This window comes from Theropithecus gelada, chromosome 11 (genome assembly GCF_003255815.1).
Source record: "Theropithecus gelada isolate Dixy chromosome 11, Tgel_1.0, whole genome shotgun sequence".
Lineage (NCBI taxonomy): Eukaryota > Metazoa > Chordata > Mammalia > Primates > Cercopithecidae > Theropithecus > Theropithecus gelada.
In genome coordinates, this window is record NC_037679.1 from 8,846,627 (window position 1) to 8,865,040 (window position 18,414).

At 52.1% G+C, this 18,414-nt stretch overlaps 1 protein-coding gene across 3 annotated transcripts in view; it reads right to left on the reverse strand.

The window, feature by feature from the left end:
- Nucleotides 1-18,414, reverse strand: part of FMNL3 (formin like 3) — a 65,866-nt gene that overhangs the window by 5,690 nt on the left and 41,762 nt on the right. Inside the window, exons 5-26 of one of the 3 annotated variants that reach the window (XM_025402505.1) lie at nt 15,376-15,459; nt 11,828-11,980; nt 10,472-10,580; nt 10,213-10,289; nt 9,792-9,885; nt 8,307-8,381; nt 7,601-7,711; nt 7,135-7,284; nt 6,676-6,777; nt 5,385-5,664; nt 4,842-4,910; nt 4,628-4,752; nt 4,133-4,335; nt 3,170-3,404; nt 2,949-3,017; nt 2,738-2,818; nt 2,517-2,646; nt 1,680-1,840; nt 1,246-1,347; nt 816-908; nt 425-548; nt 177-291 (exon numbers count right to left, since the gene is read on the reverse strand). In XM_025402505.1, coding sequence (XP_025258290.1) covers nt 200-291; nt 425-548; nt 816-908; nt 1,246-1,347; nt 1,680-1,840; nt 2,517-2,646; nt 2,738-2,818; nt 2,949-3,017; nt 3,170-3,404; nt 4,133-4,335; nt 4,628-4,752; nt 4,842-4,910; nt 5,385-5,664; nt 6,676-6,777; nt 7,135-7,284; nt 7,601-7,711; nt 8,307-8,381; nt 9,792-9,885; nt 10,213-10,289; nt 10,472-10,580; nt 11,828-11,980; nt 15,376-15,459 — 2,719 coding nt within the window. In that variant the 3' untranslated portion in view covers nt 177-199. The remainder of the gene's footprint in view (nt 1-176; nt 292-424; nt 549-815; nt 909-1,245; nt 1,348-1,679; nt 1,841-2,516; nt 2,647-2,737; nt 2,819-2,948; nt 3,018-3,169; nt 3,405-4,132; nt 4,336-4,627; nt 4,753-4,841; nt 4,911-5,384; nt 5,665-6,675; nt 6,778-7,134; nt 7,285-7,600; nt 7,712-8,306; nt 8,382-9,791; nt 9,886-10,212; nt 10,290-10,471; nt 10,581-11,827; nt 11,981-15,375; nt 15,460-18,414) is intronic. The other 2 variants (XM_025402506.1, XM_025402507.1) reach the window with 2 other exon arrangements.

Here is an 18,414-nt window from a genome sequence, read left to right on the forward strand (position 1 = left end):
ATGCAGGGGATATGCCACACTTCTCAGAGCATGGGGCATGCAAGAAGTATGTGTCCCCATCGCTGGGAGGCTGCCAGAGGGTGATTGCAAATCATGCAGGAAAGGAGGTGCCTGTGGTCTCCAGCAGGAATCCTGGGAGATGGGCATGCAGAGGGGGCAGCCGCGGTGCCCAGTACCTGTCGGGCCCCAGCCTTGGGGGCTAACAGTTTGACTCATCATGGTGGGCTGCATCACAGAAGAAGCGTGAGCCCCGCTTGGCAGTACGGGCCGTGAAAGGGACACTCTTCAGCACTGTGGCCCAGGAGAGAGACACAGTGGTCAGGCCTCATGGGGGGTGGGATGGGAGGAGAGCCCAAAGGAGTTAGGTTGAGCTTTGGGAGCTGGGTGCAATGGCCAGGCCCCAGGGAGTGAAAAAGGGCCCCACCTGTGATGATGTCCTCGATGGTACCATCCTTCCCCTCATAAACAGGCCGGTGTTCCTTGGCCTGGCGCCGCCTCAACTCTGCTATTAACTCCTGCTGTTGCCACTTGTTCCGCTGGGATGGGGTCTAGGGCCAAGAATGTGGAGGGGGAAGGAAGTCATCACTGACCTAATGTGGGACTGGTTCCTGCCCCAAGGTGCAGTCTGAGGATGCCACTGCTTGTGCACTGCTAGGAATCCCCAAAGGCCCTCCCTCCATCCCTCTGGATGCCAGCCCACTGGCCCTCTGGGTGGTCTGTCCACTCCAAGTTTTCATCTCCCCTAGCCTTCTGACCCCCAGCCCCCACTCTTTTGCCTTGTCGTCTTCCAGGCCCCAGCTCTTGGTCCCACCCACCTTGGCATCCAGTTTCTTGGCTTCCTGAGCCAGCTGCTTCTCCCGCATTACCTCCTCCTGCTTCTTGCGGGCTTCATTCTCTTGTTCTGCTTCCTAAGAGCCATGGAAGATGGGTGGGGGCTGGGGGTGAGGCTCACAGGCTGTGAGGGGAGGGGCTCACACTGAGGTGGAGAGTGGGTGGCAGTGAGACCCGCTAACTCCAGGTGGCCACCCTCTGGAGGGGCACTTCCTGCCCCAAACAATGACAGGAAGGTCCTGGGCCCCACCCTGCCCACCAGTTCACAGCTAAGAGGCCTGTCGCCAGCTTGCATCGCTCCCTTCCCAGGACTCAAAGGAGGAGTCGGAAAAGGCCCATACTTTAAACCCAGGCTTCTCTCCCTCAGTCAGTTTTCTCTCAACCAAACTTCTTAAAAAGCTATCTGCAGCTTACCTTGTAAGAACGAATGAATCGGACAAACACTGGGAAGAATACAGAAGGAGGTGTAGTCTTGGGACTCTCACCAAAGTAGCGCACAACTGCATTGTAGGCCTCCTGGGGAAGGGGTGGGCAGAACGGGTCACTGGCGGGAAGGGGCAGCCCAGCTCCCACACCGTGGATGAGTGGCCTGCAGAAAGCAGAGCCCAGGGCCAAAGGGAGGAAAACCAACCACCCAGGCCCCTGTGAGCTGGAGAGAACCTGGGGCTCCCAAAGCTCCCAATAACCAGTTTCCAGAGGCAGCTGCCTGCCACTCCCAAAGCGCGCTCTCCCCCCTACATATAGACAGCCAGCTGCTTGATTTAAAAGAAAAAATAGAACTGGGGCCACCTAGAGGGGCCTGGAGCCTTGGCCCTGGTTGCTCCCACCCGCCTGCACCCTGTGCTTGCCTCAGCCGTCTTGGCGTCCCGCTGGAGCTTGTCTAGTTTGCCTTCATTGGTACTGAGGAAGTTCCGGAGGACACTGTTGTCATGGATGCTGCACTCACGCCGAATCAGCTCCATGCCCCGGCCCAGCTCCTTCACATCCAGCAGCACGTTCTCCAGGGACACTGGTCACCAAAAGCCTGGCTGAGGATGCCTAGGGCCTGGCACGCCCACCTCCCAGCCTAGAGCTATATCAAACTCTGGCCCTCCCCCTCAGCATGGGCTCATTCAGGTTCACATATCTGTGTGGACATAAGGAAGTACACACCAAGCTAGCTGATCCCTCACAAGGGGAGGGAATGGAATGGAAACTGAGCTTGTGACCCCAAAGAACACAGTAGCAAACAAAAGCAGGCAAGCCACAGAGACTGCTGGTCTCCACAATGAAACTGCCTCAGGCCTGCCCTAGTGTTCATGGGTGGGGCAGAAATAACAGCTACCTCATGTCTATAGAGGGCTTTATGATTTTTTCTAAGCACTTCACATACATCATACACAAACGCAAGATCTCTGGGGCCAGCTTGAGGGAGTTGGGAGTAAAGAGTCACTGCTCCCCTTCCTGTTCCTGCTCCCACTGTACCTAGCTGGGAAGAGCTGGGATGGGCCAGGCCTGGCGCCTGGAGGAAGGCTCCCTCTGGAGTGGCCCCTGCTTAAGGCTCCAGCGGAAAGCTTTGAAGTGGTCAGAAAGAAGATAACAAAAGCCAGAAACAAATGGACCCAAGTGTTCCCTCTCCTCATAGCTTCCTGGGATTGTCCTGGGCTGGATGTGAGGGCAGGCCCACCCAGCCAGGCTCTCCTCACCTGCTGCAGCCTTCTCAACAAAGTGCAGCTCATGCCAGAAGTTAGCCAGGTCTGGGTATTTCTCCTTCACTGTCAAGGCGATGAAATGAAGCAATGTCATCTTCCGGTCAGTGGACTTGGTATCCAACAGCTAGGAGAGGGGGTCAGGGCAGTGCATAAAAGCTAAGCACACTGGCTCCACAACTGCTGCCCCCCAGGCTTCCTGGCCCTCACCATCTTACCAGATCCAGGCTCTGGAGCTTGAAGCCATACACAGCTCCCCGCTTGCTGCTGTTCATGTAGTTCCCCAGTGCAAGTATGATCTGTCCAAAGAATGCATGGGAGGCAGGTCAGGCTCAGGTCCTGAGGGCTCCTTCTTCCTCTCTGTATAGCCCCAGGCTCCCACCTAGGACCCGAGAACCCCAAGCACCCCTGTTCACAACCTCTTCCCACCTCCAACATCTGCTTCAGCTTCTGTGAAGACTTGACGGAAGCGGACGCCGCAATGATGGCATTGAGTTGCTGTAGGACAATATGAACACTGAAGTAACCCCAGGCTGAGATGCAGTAAAGACAGGGAGGGGTCAGAAGGACTGGAAGGGCAGGGGAGGTGACTAGCAGATGGAGGGTGGAGGGACAGCTGTCCAGGACCATGAGTTGGGTGGGGGCTGTACCGGTGTGAGCATCTGCAGGTTATCCTGGAAGTTCCCCAGGAAGGCCATGCCAGCCATTCGCTGGGTCAGCCGTTCCACCTTGCTGAAGAGCAGCATGAAGCGATCCTCAGCCGCCAACTCCTCCAGGGGCTGCCGCTCACGCTCATATTGCCGCAGCAGCTTTACCTCAGCCTCTGTGGGCAGGAAGCGCATCAGGCACTCCACGAAGTCCACAGGTAGTGTCTGCAAGTCAAACCTGTGGAGGAGGAAGGGACCACGTCAGTTCTCCCATCTCTCCACGTTTTCCCTCATCCCTTTTATTTTCCAAGCTCCTAGAAGAACTGGACAGGGGACTGTACACAGCACACAGCCAAAGGCAAAGGACCCATTGCCTCATCTGTCACAGCACCAGCAATGATCCTAGGGGAACATTCCATGCTCCTGTTTAATAAGCCCTTTAATGTACTCCCTCTGTACCTAGGGTGAAGTCCAAACACCTGAGCATGGCTTATGAGGCCCAGCCTGCAAGACTTCTGACTGACTCTCTACCTTCTCCTGCTCCTCTCCCTACACTAAAGCCAGATTCCATTTTTAGTACCCAAGGCACTATGCTTCTCCCTCCAGGCCCTGAACTGGACTAACTCCTATCTTTTCTTCAGGTCCCCGTTGAGACATTACCTCCTGTGGGAAGGCTTCCCTCATTCATCACCAAGCTCAGCTACATGAACCTCCATATTCTCCCAAAGCTGCCTGTATACTTCTACCATCTTGGTGGTATCACTCAGTGTTACTGCACTGTTCCCAATAGACTGAGAGCTCCTTGGGTGAAGGTCTGGGCTGAACTGCCAGCACAGATGCAGTAAATTCTGGCCAAGCCAAGCCAGTGGATGATTAGGGGGATAGGAGGGAGTTCTGTCAGATGACCTGGAATCTAGGGAAACCCAGGCTCCTGGGTGGAGAACCCCAGGTCAGTGGGAGCCTCACGTGTGAATGGCCCTGCAGATCTCCTCAGCCGAGCGGCCAGCCTTGCGTAGGGTGATGGCCAGGTTCTTGGCACGATTGGCTTCCAACAGAGTCACCTTGCTGGCAGCTTTTTGCGCTGTCTTGTTCTTGGAGCAGATGAGGTCAAGGGCAGGGCCCTGCGCTTTCGTCTTGAATAATTCTTCAAACTTATCCAGATCCAGGTCCTGGCAGGAATAGATGAGCAGGGAAAATGCTGTAGCCTCATACTAGTGGAGGACCTCCTGACAGCCCACCCAGCGTTGGCCCAGAGCTCTGTCACTCTGGAATATTTCCTGAATACAAACACAAATAAAGTGTTGACACAACTAGAAATATATATACACTCAAGAATGAAGGGTTCGTGGAGCTGAGCCTGGCCTCACCCTGTCTGATGGCTTTTCTAAGACCAGATCTCCTCAAAAGGCAACCAGGTTCCTAGCCCTCAACCTTACCCCTATGGACCCCAGGCCCTGTTACCTCCAAGATCTTCTCATCATCAAGTTCGCTGAAGACAGTGCCACTGATCTGGTTGGGTTTCAGTGCTGTCCAGTTGAAGACAGGCAGCCGGAACTTGGTCTTGATAGGTTTCTTAATTCGAATGGCTAATTTGGCAGGAGGATCAGTGACACAGGGGCCAAGGACACACACCCCTGGTCCCACCAGCCCTGCCCAGAGCCTTGGGGACACTCACCTGACAGGCCCACTGTCAACACCACAGAAGGTGCAGCACCAGGGAGAGGTGGGGCTGGGGGACACTTGTCTGGGGAAAGAAGATACAGTGACCCAGGGGTCAAGAGACTCTTCATAGGCTTCCCTCCCCTCTGCCTGCCCCACCTTCTCTGAGAGTTTAAAAAAAAAACAACTCTCAGAGAAGGAGCCTACATGAACTCTGCTCAAGCTGCTCCCAGAAATTCTAACTCTGACAGGGCAGTTGTTGCTGGTCTCTGACCCAGTTTCTGCGGCTATAGTCTAAGCCTCTCCTTGGCTGTCTTCAAAGGAATTGGGAGCAACATCTTTATGACCCTTAAAACAGGTCCACATCTGCTTTTGGGCATCCCTGTGCTGATAACTTGAGCTCCTCTCAGATTCCAGCCCTCCCTCACCCGGATTTTATATCCCCCTAGTCCTCAGATGATGCCATTTTCCCAGTTTCTCCCTGAGGAAGACACTGCTGACTACAGTTTTGGTCCCCACAAAGAGGCTGCCCCTGCTGGTTCCCAGGGGTGGTGGTTACCTGGTAATGGGGGAGGTGGAGGGGGCAAGGGCGGAGCTGGTGGTGGAGGAAGAGGCAGGACCTCCTCAGGGGGTGTGGCTGGAGCCAGAAGATCCAGGTTGGAGGGTGGCATGCCCTCACTCAGCTCTGCAGGGCCTACTCTGGCCAGGGCCTCACTGCCCACAGACTCCAGGCCCCGGACACTTGGCTCCAAATGGCATCGACGCTGAAAGGCCTCCTCCTTCTCTTTAATGAGCCTTCGCAGGGTATGCACCTGGTGGCTTGTGTTCTCGTATGTCTCCTGACAGGCAGACAGCACCATTAAGGGAAAAGTGGGCTGAAGGAATAGTCATTGCCCCTAGAGTGAGAATTCCTACCCAGGGTTCTCTTAACTAGGGTCTCTGTGAGTGTACTCAGAGGCTCAGAGTGGCAGAAGCCCAGGTGGGGGAATGGGGAAGCTGGAAGGCAGCAAAACAAAAGAGGCAAGCAGAAGCTGCCTCCTCCCTCTGCTGGCACCCTCAAGTGTCCTCTCTGCTCCAGCCAATTCTCACTGCATGGACCTCTCAAAGCCCAGGGAAAAAGGTTGCCCCTGTGAAACTCTCCTTAATCTACCACCGGTCTAAAATAGCTGCTCTCTCCATAGCCCTTTGGGCCTCATTTTGCTTTACTTTCACTTGACCCTGTATAATGGCTCAATTGGAAGCGCCCTATAAACAAGACCCTGTTTTAACCACCTCTGTATTCTCCATAGCTCCCAATACAATGCTTAGCAGAAGCTGGGCAGATACATATTGAGCTCAACACAGCCAGCATATATTCTTCTGGAAGAGAAGGTAGGATGGGGACATGACTATAATGAACAAAAAGTCAGGTGAGAATACAGGAGAGAATGAAATATGAAGAGCACCTGCCCTGCCAATTTAGGATACCTGGTGGACATCCTAATACACGGAGCACCTGGTCCCTCTGCCCCTGCTCATTAACCATGGCTTGGGGAGGAACATGGGGGTAGACGGGAGAAAAGTCAATGGGATAGGCTGGTAGAAGGAGGCTGGGTTGGAACTCCAGAATACTCTGGGTGCCCCAGCTGCTCCCACCCTCTTAAGTGTGTGTCTGGCTCACACTGGCTTCAGCTTTCCTCTCCAACTAGAAACATGGGGTGAAATCATCAGCCCACCCAGACCTGAGTACCTCAAGGGTGAATCAAGATCTAAATCCTAAAGAACTTGATATGACTCAGGGAAAAAAAGCAAAACCCCAAGGCCCTGGAGCCCAGGATCAGTCAGGGACCACCTTCCCAGAGTACTTGTACCTTGATGCTCTCTAGTTCCTTCTCCCGCTGCAGCAGCTGCTTCTCTAGCTCTGCCACCCGCATCATGTTTTCATTCTCTAGGTCCAGAAGCTTCTCTGTGAGCTGCACAACAGGAAGGGCAGGTTCTGTGCTGGCCCTAAAGCCTGGGCACTCAGCACAGCCTGAACCCTAGTCAAGACCTGAGTCCAACCCCTCAACACAAGGGATAACAGATACAAGACAAAGGCCACATTCTGACTGTCTCAAGACCAATGCCACCTCATGCCCAGCCCTGGAGGTCGGTGTGTGTTCCAATTGGTGGATGATCCAGTGGCTCAGACCTGAGTATGCTCTTGAGAGCCCTGGTGGGTTCTAAAGCCTCCCTGGGACTCAATCTGGAGGCAATGGGTCAGCTTAGGATTCCTGGTAACTTGAGCTTCCATCAACAGTGGCTCTGGCAGGCAAAGAAAGACCACCTACATGGGACACATGCTCCTCCAACTCTTCCACCTTCTCCAGGGCTACATTCTTGGTCTCCGCATCCTCCAACAAACCCCCGACGTCAAACACGTTGTCTAGATATGCCTGAATCTGCACCTGTAGCTTCTCGCTCTCTGTGTGCCTTGACTTCTGGGGGAAGAGCAGAGAGTAGTAGTTGTTGTAGGAGCAGGCAGATCATCAGGGGAACTTTCTGAGAAAGACTTAGTCCTCGTCCCCCTTCGCCACCACTTCCCAAAGAGTTCCTGCTGCAGGCCATGTCAGATTCTCGCCCCATGGAGTGGCCTGACTGGGGAGTTATCTGCAGAGGTCCTGAGTCCCAGGCCACAGAAGACAGGCAGGGTCCCAAGAGCATCAAGGACTAGGCACTTATAAAAGAAAAATCATTTGTGATATGGCTAAACGGATCCCAACGCACCTCACCTTACAAGGACCCCAACCAGCTCACCTGCAGGAACTCCTCTAGCCCCAGCTTGGTAAACTCATACTGCAGGTGGACCCGGAAGTTCATGTCCTCCACCGAGTGCACCACGATGTTGATGAACTGCATGCAGGCCACCTGAAGAAGAGGAGGCCCAGAGAAGCAGCAACAGGAAGGGCAGATGAGAGCCAAGAGACCAGGAGGATAGGTGGCTGTTAGAATATCATCATCATGTGGATAATTACAGGGAGTCAATTAAAGAGTTAAGCCTTTATGGGGGCAATAAGAGCATTTTAATTTTTAAAAAGTCATTTAATATTCAATGTATAAAGACAAGTAAATTACATGAAAAACAGATGTAAGTGAAGATATAGCTCTCTGATTTCCTTTGTACATCAGCAGGTACTCCTCAAGGAAACCTTACCTAGTCGAAAACCCTGCACTGAGGGGAAGAGAAGCTAGAGGAAGAGCTTAGGAAAGGGAGGGCAGCTCAAAAAGGATCCAATTCAAGGACAAAAAGGCCACAGAAAAGAGGAAAAGGAGATAGATCCAATATAGACAAATGATGTCCTGAAGTTTCTAAGAGCTCTCTGGGGTGGGCAGGTGGACAAGAAGCATTTGCTGAATACAATCATTCTGGGCTCTACATGGAATATCAAGATACGCTGTTGGCCTCACCCCTGTTGTCAAGGAACACACAGCCCTGGTGCTGGACCCAGGCCCAGTTCCTCACCATGAAGTCAATGTTGCTGTCCTCATTCCGGAAATATTCCATCAGCTTCTCAAAGCGGTGCAGCTCCTTGCATACCTGAATGAGCAAACTTTCTCAGTGAAAGGATCTGCTCTGTGCAGAACCCAAGCCCCTATGCTCTGGCTCCCAGGAACATCATGGCAAAGGACTGGTTCAGACCAAGCTTAACCACAACTCTATATATGAAATAGGGCATTCTGGACACTATAAAAGAAAACCTGGGGCCGGGCGCGGTGGCTCATGCCTATAACCCCAACACTTTGCGAGGCCAAGATGGACAGATCACCTGAGGTGAGGAGTTCAAGAACAGCCTGGGCAACATGGTGAAACCCCATCTCTACTAAAAATACAAAAATTAGCCGGGCATGGTGGCATATGCCTGTAGTCCCAGCTACTTGGGAGGCAGAGGCAGGAGAATCGCTTGAACCCGGGAGGTGGAAGTTGCGGCAAGGTGAGATTGTGCCACTGAACTCCAGCCTGGCCACAGAGCGAGACTCCATCTCAAAAAAGAAAGAAAACTGGGACCTACAATCTGGCTCTGGGTCTATGGTCCCCCACCAAATTGCTGAGGGAATTCAGTAAAGCCTGTGCCCTTAAGCTGGGCTTTGAGTGCCTCTGGGGATAGGTCAAGAAGAAACACAGGGATATGATGCTGCCAAGTTACTAAAGGGAGGAGGGAAAGAAGGAGGAAGGGAGGAAGGCCACGGCTAAGACAGGAGGCTGCAGTCCTAGTGGGGATACAGAGGAAGGGCCAGTGTACAGGAAAGCCCTCTCTGAGAGGGGTCTAGAGGCTCCTCTGAGCCTCTGGGCTTCAAGGAGGAAGAGCCATTTCCTGGCTTGAACAATGGATGCTAGGGAAGAGGTCCAAAGAAGAGGAAGGGGTGGGACCACCAGCTGTGGCTGGATGTCGAAGAATCCTGTGCTCAAGTAGATAGGGGTTTCAGAGGCAGGCCCAGGAGCTGGGGCAAATGCCACAAAGGAGTTCCTTCTCTCCTCACCAGTAACAGCCAACAACCCAGGAGACATCCTTGCTTACCTTCTCCTCCCATTTCAAACGTATGTGCTTTGGGTTCTACCAGTGGTTCACCGCATCAGATTCCCATCTGGGGTGTCACGTAAGTACATACACTCAGGCCTCTAATGGGTCTGAACTAGAGCACAGGGATCTGTACTTTTAACAAGCTCCTTAGGTGATCTGGATGCAGGGCCCAAGTAGGACCATTAGACTATAGCCCTCAGCTAGCTGAGGGTATCTTTAGCTGGCCAAGCAGGAGGTTTCTTGGCCCGAAGATCTAGTAAGACTAAAGTTCTGGTATTAAAAACAGTGGGAGTTCAGGAGAGAGGTTGCTTAGCCAAGCACTGGAATGTTAAAAAGCATTGCAGATCACAGGAAATGGTGCTTACCTACCTGGCTCCCTGCCTTCTCCCCTGCAAACACACACACACACGCAAAGCCAAAAGACTGACCTCTTTGAAATTGTCAAAGGCAGCAAGGATGATTTCGTGACCTCCTCGCACCAAACACACAGCTGCCAGAAGCTCTAAGACAAGGGCTTTGGTCCTAAGGGGTGAAGAAGGAAGATTAACACCCTAGCTCCCCATCCTGACAACTACACAGCTCACTTCCCTGGCTGGGTAAGTCCTTTTGGAGAGTGGAGAAAGCCTCAGTGGTGAGGAGAGAGGGTGGGAGAAAGCGGGCTTGCTCCTTTACTAAGCTGTATAGACTAGAGGAGAGCCAGGGATACTTCTCCTCCAGCAGAGGTGAGGGGGTCCAAACCAAGGCTCTGACAGGACTCCAAGGCTAGGCAGGACTTGTCAGGAATACATGGAATACAGATATCCAGAGCCCTGAACAGAGTGAGGAGGAAAGGGGAGGGAAGGAACTCACCTTGGATTCTTGTTATTGAGGCTAAGTGCAATCTCATTGACAGCATGGGGGTGGGACATGACCAGGTTGAATCCATACTACAAGAGAAAGGACAGAAGGAGGAGACCTTGATGGTGGGAAAGAGAGAGCCCAGCAGATCTCCTTGACCATAGGCCCACCAGCAAACCTGTCTTTTATAAGCTGGTGCCCTCCTAGCTCTCCTGGTTTTGCAGATGAGGCAGAAGAGGTAGAGCACCCACGACTAGTGCTTCCCCCTTACCTGATAATTCATGATGGCTCTGAGACAAAGGATACAGACGTGGACGTCATCCTTCTGGCTCACTAGGCGGGAGTTCTTCAGGGCCCTGCGCCCAGGGAGAGTGCTATACCTGGGGAGATGGGCCAGGCAGTCAGGTGGGAGCTGAGGCTGCCAGTGAAGCATCTAGGGGCACTCACCATCACCCAGAGAGCAGGCTGCTCCTTAGCAGTGGCAAAAAATAGGGAATAGTACTAACAGCCAAGAGGGACAGCGTGCAGGAGGTAGAGTGTTCAGCCTGTTTTCACCTCCTTAAGTAGGCCTTTATCAGCAACTACTCAGGATCCCGGCTTTATAACCAGTGCCCGAAACCTAGAGATCCTTCAAAATACAAGTAGTAGTTGTGTAGGCCTTCCTAGTCCCTGAGATGGGTCCAGAGACACAGTCATCTGAGCATTCCCTCCACCCACTTCCAGTTGCTGCACCTTCTGCACAATCTGTGAGACAAGAGCATCGTGGTTCCCATCCCACTTCTGTATCACAGAAAAGGCAGAGCCGACCCCCAAAGGCTTTAGTGGGGCCACAGGGCTATGTCTGGCTTTGCACTACCCCTCCACCCTCTCAGTGATATTTCATGGAAAAGGGAGGAGACACTGTCTGCTCATGCATGACAAGAATAATCAACAGTATCCAAGGGACACAACCCAAAGGAGACTAGGAGAAAAGCATGGCCACAAGAGAGATAGAAACCAAGGAAAGGGCCATTGGACCCAAAGGGAAGCCTCCCAGAGTAGGAAGGGGCTCTGAGAAGTCATCCAGTCCATCCGCCTACCTCCAGGCAGGACAGCTTTCTAGACACCGCAGACAGACAGATGAGCACGCTGCACCCTTAGAGAGAAAAGTCCTGAAGGAAGAGGTGAAGGGAATGCAAGGGGGAGCCAGGTTGGGTGGGAGCTGGTCTCCAAGCAGCTGAAGGGGCAGAGTGAAGAACTACAGGGAAACAGAATGAGGGTAGGAGCTGGATCACCCAGTGAAGGCTATGGACCTGTATGAGATGTGCCCTGCTCAAGAGACCCAGGAGGAATGGCAGAGTGTGAGTGAGGAATGAAGGGGCCCCCCAGAGAGGGGTTAGGAGTGGGGAGAGCTGGAACCCCATGTGGGGTGAGTGCAGCTGAGACCATGTACTTACCCAGGACAGACCGCTGGGCAGAGTCAAGGAGACAGAGAGGACAGACCAGAGACAGACTGGCAGGCAGAGGGCAAGAGAGCTGAGCCTGGAAGCAAGAGTGGAGGGAGGAGCATGAGCACTCACCGCTGAACCTGAAACCTGCACTGAAGGGTAGGGTGGGAGGCAGGCGGGCAGAGCAAGAGCACACATACCGGAGCACAGACTGGCGCGCAGAGCGAGCGAGGCTGTTGGTGAAGGGGGCCGACAGAGCGCTGGGTGGCTGCAGGTCCTCGATGGACCTGCTCCAGGACCGGAGTTTGTCAAATGCACCATCGTCACCACTCTCCAGACCCTCAAAGTCAAACCTGGAGCATGAAAGGATACACGTGCGCACACACAGGCACATACGCGGGAGAAATTCAGTGCCAAGGCCCCCTGCGAGCCTACCCCCACCCTTCAGGCCTCCAGGGCAACAAGAAGCAGGGGTAGCAAGGAGAAAAAGCAGAACTGGGCAGCAGAGACCTGATCCTAGCTGGAAGAGCCACTAACACAGAACAGTGGCAGAAGAAGCACAGGCAGCAACCAGGAGGGGAGTCTAAGGAGATGGGAAGCTGATGGAGGCCAACTCCTTTGCTCCCCACTGGCCAGGAAACTCCAGGAGGAGTGTCCTCCCCATGGGCCACTCAGGAGCTGGCAGTCTTTCTGCACTCTCAGCTTAGATGGAACATCTCTAGGAAGCTGTGGCCCCCCCATGAAGAATCTGCCCCCGTAGAGGGAATGGTGGGGAATGGGCGAACTGCAGGTCTTGCTAGTTGGCAAATGCCAGCACCCAAAGGGCCTTTCAGTGCCTTGAAGGAGTCCAGTTGATTGTGGATGGCAGGACTGAATGGAAAGGAAAGGGGGTTCTGCCAAACCCAGAGTGGGACAGTCCTTTATTGTTTGGAGGAGCACCACTGCCCCATCTTAGCACTGGGCTTTAATGACCAGGTTCTCTATGGTTCTGGCTACTTGAGGTTTCTAGGTTTTTCAGGTATATAGGCTCCCTGGGCTTCAGTTGCCCTGGGGGAGGAAATTATAAGTTGAGATTGTGGACCAGGTCCTGTAGTCTAGCCTCTGCAGGAGTTGAATGGTTTGTCACTTCCTGATCCTGGAACCAGATGTCTTCCACCATCAGCAATTATTATTATTTTTTTTTAAGAGAAAGGGTTTCACTCTGTGGCCCAGGATGGAATGCAGTGGCACAGTCGTGGCTCACTGTAACCTCTAACTCCTGGACTTAAACAATCCTCCCGCCTCAGCCTCCCGAGTAGCTGGGACTATAGGTGCGTGCCACCATGCCTGACTAATTTTTTAAGATTTTCTTGTAGAGATGGAGTCTTGCTATGTTGTGCAGGCTGGTCTTAAAACTCCTGGGCTCAAGCAATCTCTCATCTTGGCCTCCCAAAGCTCTGGTATTACATGTGAGCCACTTCGCCCAGTCAACCATCAGCAGTTTGTCAGTGTGGCCAGGACAAGAAAGACGGCCAAGATCACAAACTCACAGAGACTCCTCTCTTATACATCCTCACTTCAGGATATACCCCTCTGAGAAACTGTCCTTCTCCTTCTTGTCCTCTTCCTCCATGTAGGTCATTAAAGACTAAGGGAGCATCTCCTACAGGTTCTTCTCCCCCAAGAAGAATTCTGCTCAGATATGGGGTCAAAGGCACAGAGGTTGAGGCTTTCTGGAATAGGAAGGGATATCTACAGATGTCAGAATATTCCAAAGGAAGTGGGAGCAGGCTTTAGTGTCCTCATGATCAGGAGGTGTTTAATGGGGCTCTCAAGTAGACATCAGAGGAATCTCCTGACAGGGAAACAGCTTGCTGACTCCATCAGCAACAACACTGTATCCTCTTGTACTGGTATATGCAGTTTACAAACAAGTATCTTCACTCAAACTCTATTTGGCCTCACCCTTTCCCTCTCAATCCTTCCCAAAACACACACTCTCTCCCCCACACAGAGTCCTTCTTTTTTAAAAACAGAGTCAAAGGTACTGCCATGGACACTACAATACTGAGGTTCCAGGGTACTCTTGGTTTAGGGCGGCTAGAATTTGTTTGCTTTTCAAGTAAGAGAGATAGGCTTATTTGGAAAAATGAGCTACATTTTTTACTATAAAAGCTCTGAATTTTTAAAGAAAAATTATTTCACCAAATGTTTTTCATTTCTTTCTATAAAAAGAATTTTTTTAAGAGAGAGGACAATCACACGAGGTATGACTTCTGCTGAGACAAGAATGAAAGTGGGCCACTCTTGCCTTTAACAGAGGATAACCTGGAAAAGGTGAGAGAGGCACTGAACGTAGAAGAAGCATCAGTTCAAATTCCTAAGGAGATGACTCTGAAGACCTGCTGGAAAAAGAAGAATGGCCAAGGGGGCAAGGACAGTAGTTAGAAAAGTGGAAGCTGGTTGGGAGCAGTGGCTCACACCTGCAATCCCAGCACTTTGGAAGGCCGAGGCAAGCTGGATCGCTTGAGCCCCGGAGTTCAAGGCCAGCCTGGGCAGCATGGTGAAACCCCATCCCTACTAAAAACACACAAAAAGTTAGCTAAGCATGGTGGTGTACACCTGTGGTCCCAGCTACTCAGCAGGACTGAGGCAGGACTGAGGCAGGACTGAGGCAGGAGGACTGCTTGAGCCCAGGAAGTCAAGCCTGCAGTGAGCCGAGATTGTGCCACTGCACTCCAGCCTGGGCAACTGAGCAAGACCCTGTCTCAAAAAAATGTTAGGGCTGAGTCCTAGGATGGAGGAGTTTCCTGGGACGCTGGGGAAAACTAGGGACAGTCATGGGCAAACCGGGAAGACTGGTCTCCCTAATGCTGACCTGTCCTAGGTATAAGTCTAAATGTGTTGGTCATTATGTTTATTATGTAATTCCATATATTCAGGTAATTGTGGTCGGGTATGCCACTTTAAATAATAATAATGAAATTAACAGTAGATCTGCTACCACAATACAGACCTAGTATGTTCCAAACAATACTAAGTGTTTTAACACGTCATCATCTAATTTTCACAACAACCCTGGAATGTGGATCTCCTTTCATAGAAGAAGATTAAAAACTTGCTTTGAAGTCACACAGATAGTAAATAACAGAACTGAGACCCAACCTCAGCTTTGTCTGACTCAAGAGCTCTCATTCCTTCCACTATACCAGGCCACCTTTTCTGTGCTAACTCACTTCTGGCTGCCTCCAAAGCCCCCATGCCTGCTAGAAAAAGACTCCTGAATACTTCATTTTTCTATCCAGGTCAAAAGGTCATGCTCACTGTTCCTGGGTTCTTCAACAATGACCTGGAGTAATAACCCTCTCACGTCTGGAAACCCAAAGTTGCTTCTGGAAGACTCAACTCTGCAAAGATGAATGGATCCCACCAAGGCATCTCTACCAGAAGCCAGGACATTTCCCTGGATTGCTCACAGCTTGGCATTTGGATGCCTTGGCTTCTGATTCCAAGCTCCCTTTCCATCTCTCTCTCCTATTCTCCAAAATGCATCTTATCTTCTACTCCAGCCTAGTACCATTCTTCACTGATCCCCAGACATCTCTGGGCTTGCCTGCCTACTTCCACACCACTGCTTGGGCTACTCCCTCCTGTCCAGGATTCCCATTTCCATCTTCATTGTTGAACTCTCACCCTTCCTTATCAAAGCAGAATAGAACTATGTCCTCCCCCAACTGGTCCCCAACCTTAGCCCCGGGGTGGTACTCACATGACAGAACACTGGGCAAAGGACAGGTAATCCACCAGCACATCCAGGCCTTTGTTTTCATCATTCAGAAACTCCCGTACCCACCTGCAGATAAAGGAAACACAGTGGAAGGGGTCTGCTAAAGTGGGTCAAGGATCAGGAGGGTGACATGCCTCTGATCCAACACCTCCTCCTCCTGGAACCCAGCACCAGGCTAGGAAAATTCTGAAGATCAAAACCCATGACAGACCCATCCACAGTCATGGACTTCCCCTAGGCAGGGAAGCCAGGGATGGGGAAAGTACAGGCCCTTCTAATACCACTTGCTTTATCACGAAGGTGCTTTAGACAAACAAGCTCTCAAGTACTCCCTCTTTAAGGGCCAGACCCTGGCTCAATTATTTTCTGCATCCCTCCACATGTCCTTGCTCAGTGTTTGTTGGAAGAATTTAGGAAGTATCAAGAGCATTGACCACAGGCCTGTGTGCAGAGTTGTGCTTGACCGAAGCCAGCAAGTCTCCAACCTGACTGAAGCCTGTCAAGACACCAGCAGGAAGAGTCAAGGAGAGCTCTGGAACAGAAGTATCCTGGGGCAAAGCACTCTCTACCAAGTTTAAGGAGAGGAGTTTTGGAAAGCAGTGAGCAAACAGAGATGTATAGGAGTTCTGTATTTAGTCATGTTGAGTTTGTCAGAACCTGAAAAAGCATGGGGGTGATCAGGAACTCGAGGAACTCCAGGATGTCTATGACCACTCTGAGTCAACCTGAGGACGTGGGCCCCCCCTCAGCCAGGAAGGTAGACAACAAAGCACCTAGGGACCATATCCCAGGGCATTATTTTCCCTTCTGCTTTCAGTCCTTTTGGGCTGAGATATTCCTGGAATGAAAGTCAAGGGCAAATCTAGGGAACTGTTACATGACAGGTTCATTCCATAGCAGAAACATAAAACGCTCAGGATGAAACCCTAATCTAGAGTGCTCTACTCCTTCAGAATTTCTGGGGGTCTTTATAGGAAAGCTCTGCCCAAACTGCCATGTGGGGCCTCTTCTCCCCAACAGCTGGAAAACCAGCGCCATGTTGGCCAGCCACACCCCAAGCTACGGAGAGACTCTGGAGCTACAACACCAGGCCCAGCTGAGATTTGGCAGCAGGCTCTGGCTGAAGCTGACTGACACCGGAGCTGCCTGAAGTTAGCTTCCTCTCTGGGGGCCAACAGGCCTCCCGTTTCCTGTCTGTCTGCTCTCCAGCTCCCCACCCCCTTCTCATTTCCTGTCTGAGTCTATACTGCTATTTCGGGATCTTGACACTTTGAGGAGAGGTTAAAGGGTGCTTAGGCAAGGCACAGAAACCAATACAAACCAGGGAAAGAGGAGCTGGAGAGGCTCCGGAATCCCACTTCCCAGCCTGTCCCTCTCCAGAACCTGAGTTCCCATCTGCTGCTCCTGCACACCCAACTTCTGCAAGCCCTGGGGCTGATCAGGCTGTGACCAAAGCAGGATCCTCCTCTCCCCACCTTGCCCTGGGTTCCTTCCACCCTGAAGCACCCACAATCTGACAAACGCTTCCCAGAAATCCAGGAAGGATCCTTCCACATAACTCTACCCAGAGAAGCTGCAGTTCAGATGGCAGGCATGCCTAAAATGCCAGGCACTGAGCTATTCCCTGGGAACAAAGGACCATGTCCAGGACCTCTAACTTGTGTGCCAACTGCCAAGAGGCCCCAGGCCTGGGAACCACGCTGCTTTGGACCTAGCTCCTGGCCAGCAGCCAGAGGAGCAGGCACCAGGTAGAGGGGGCAGGCAGCAGGGACTGTCATAAACTGCTCTGTGGCCTTCTCCCAGTGAAAGCACACCCCCATCCTCAGATGACTACAGCAAGACTTAATCAAGAAAACAAGGCTGGGTACTAGTGGCTCCACTTTGGGATTCTTAAGGAGGATCACTTGAGCCTAGGAGTTCAAGACCAGCCTAGGCAACAAGGCTAGACTCTGTCTCTACTAAAAAAAAATTTTTTTTAATGGACAGGCAGGCCAGGCACAGTGGCTCACGTCTATAATCTCAGCACTTTGGAAGGCCAAAACAGGCAGATCACTTGAGCCCACGAGTTTGAGACCAGCCTGGCCAACATGGCAAAACCCTGTCTCTACTAAACATACAAACATTAGCTGGGTGTGGTGGCACACGCCTGTAGTCCCAGTTATTCAGGAGGCAAAGGCAGAATGGCTTGAGCCTGGGAGGCAGAGGTTGCAGTGAGCCGAGATCACGCCTGGGCGACAGAGCTAGACTCCGTCTCAAAATATAAATAAATAAATAATAAAATAAAATGGGCAGGCATGGGTGTGTGCCTGTGTTCCCAGCTACTTGGGAGGCTGAGATAGGAGGATCACTTGAGCCCTGGAAGCTGAAGCTTCTGTGAGTCATGATCACATCACTGTACTTCATCCTGGGCAACAGAGCAAGACCCTGTCTTTAAAAACAAACAAAAAGAAGACAGAAGGGCTGAGAGTGACAGAAGGGACTATGGAGGAATGCAGAGTGGTAGGTGGCTTCGGGTGGCAGGTAGCACTCAGGGTTGCCACTGGTGTCATTCTTGCCCTCACACACAAGCAGCCCCTGCCACTTTGTCCTTCCATGAAGGATTCACCAAACAAAGGAAGAGGCTTGGCCACACCTTTCTCAGTGGCTTGGCTTTCAATGTCTGATTCACAGATGAGTTACAGAAGCCATACTCGGGCCACCAGAGCACAGTTACTGAGGCCAGGAACCATCCCTTTCCTGTTCTCTCCTGTGCTGTTTCCCTTGTGATTGCTGCTACAACTGGCTACACACACAGGTGTCCTCTCCCTCTAAAGAACCCCGGGAAGGCTTGCCCTGGGGGTGGATGAGGGCTGCTGCTACAACAGGAGGGGAAAGGCTGATGATGTCATTTGGCTGTCTCTACCCCACTGTCAGGAAGCCTGGGTACCCCACCCCCACCCGGGCCTCCACTGCTCACTCATAAGCACTGGACATTTGTGCCAGGCCCTCCATCAGGTCTGTAACCCCGCCTGCAGTTCTACA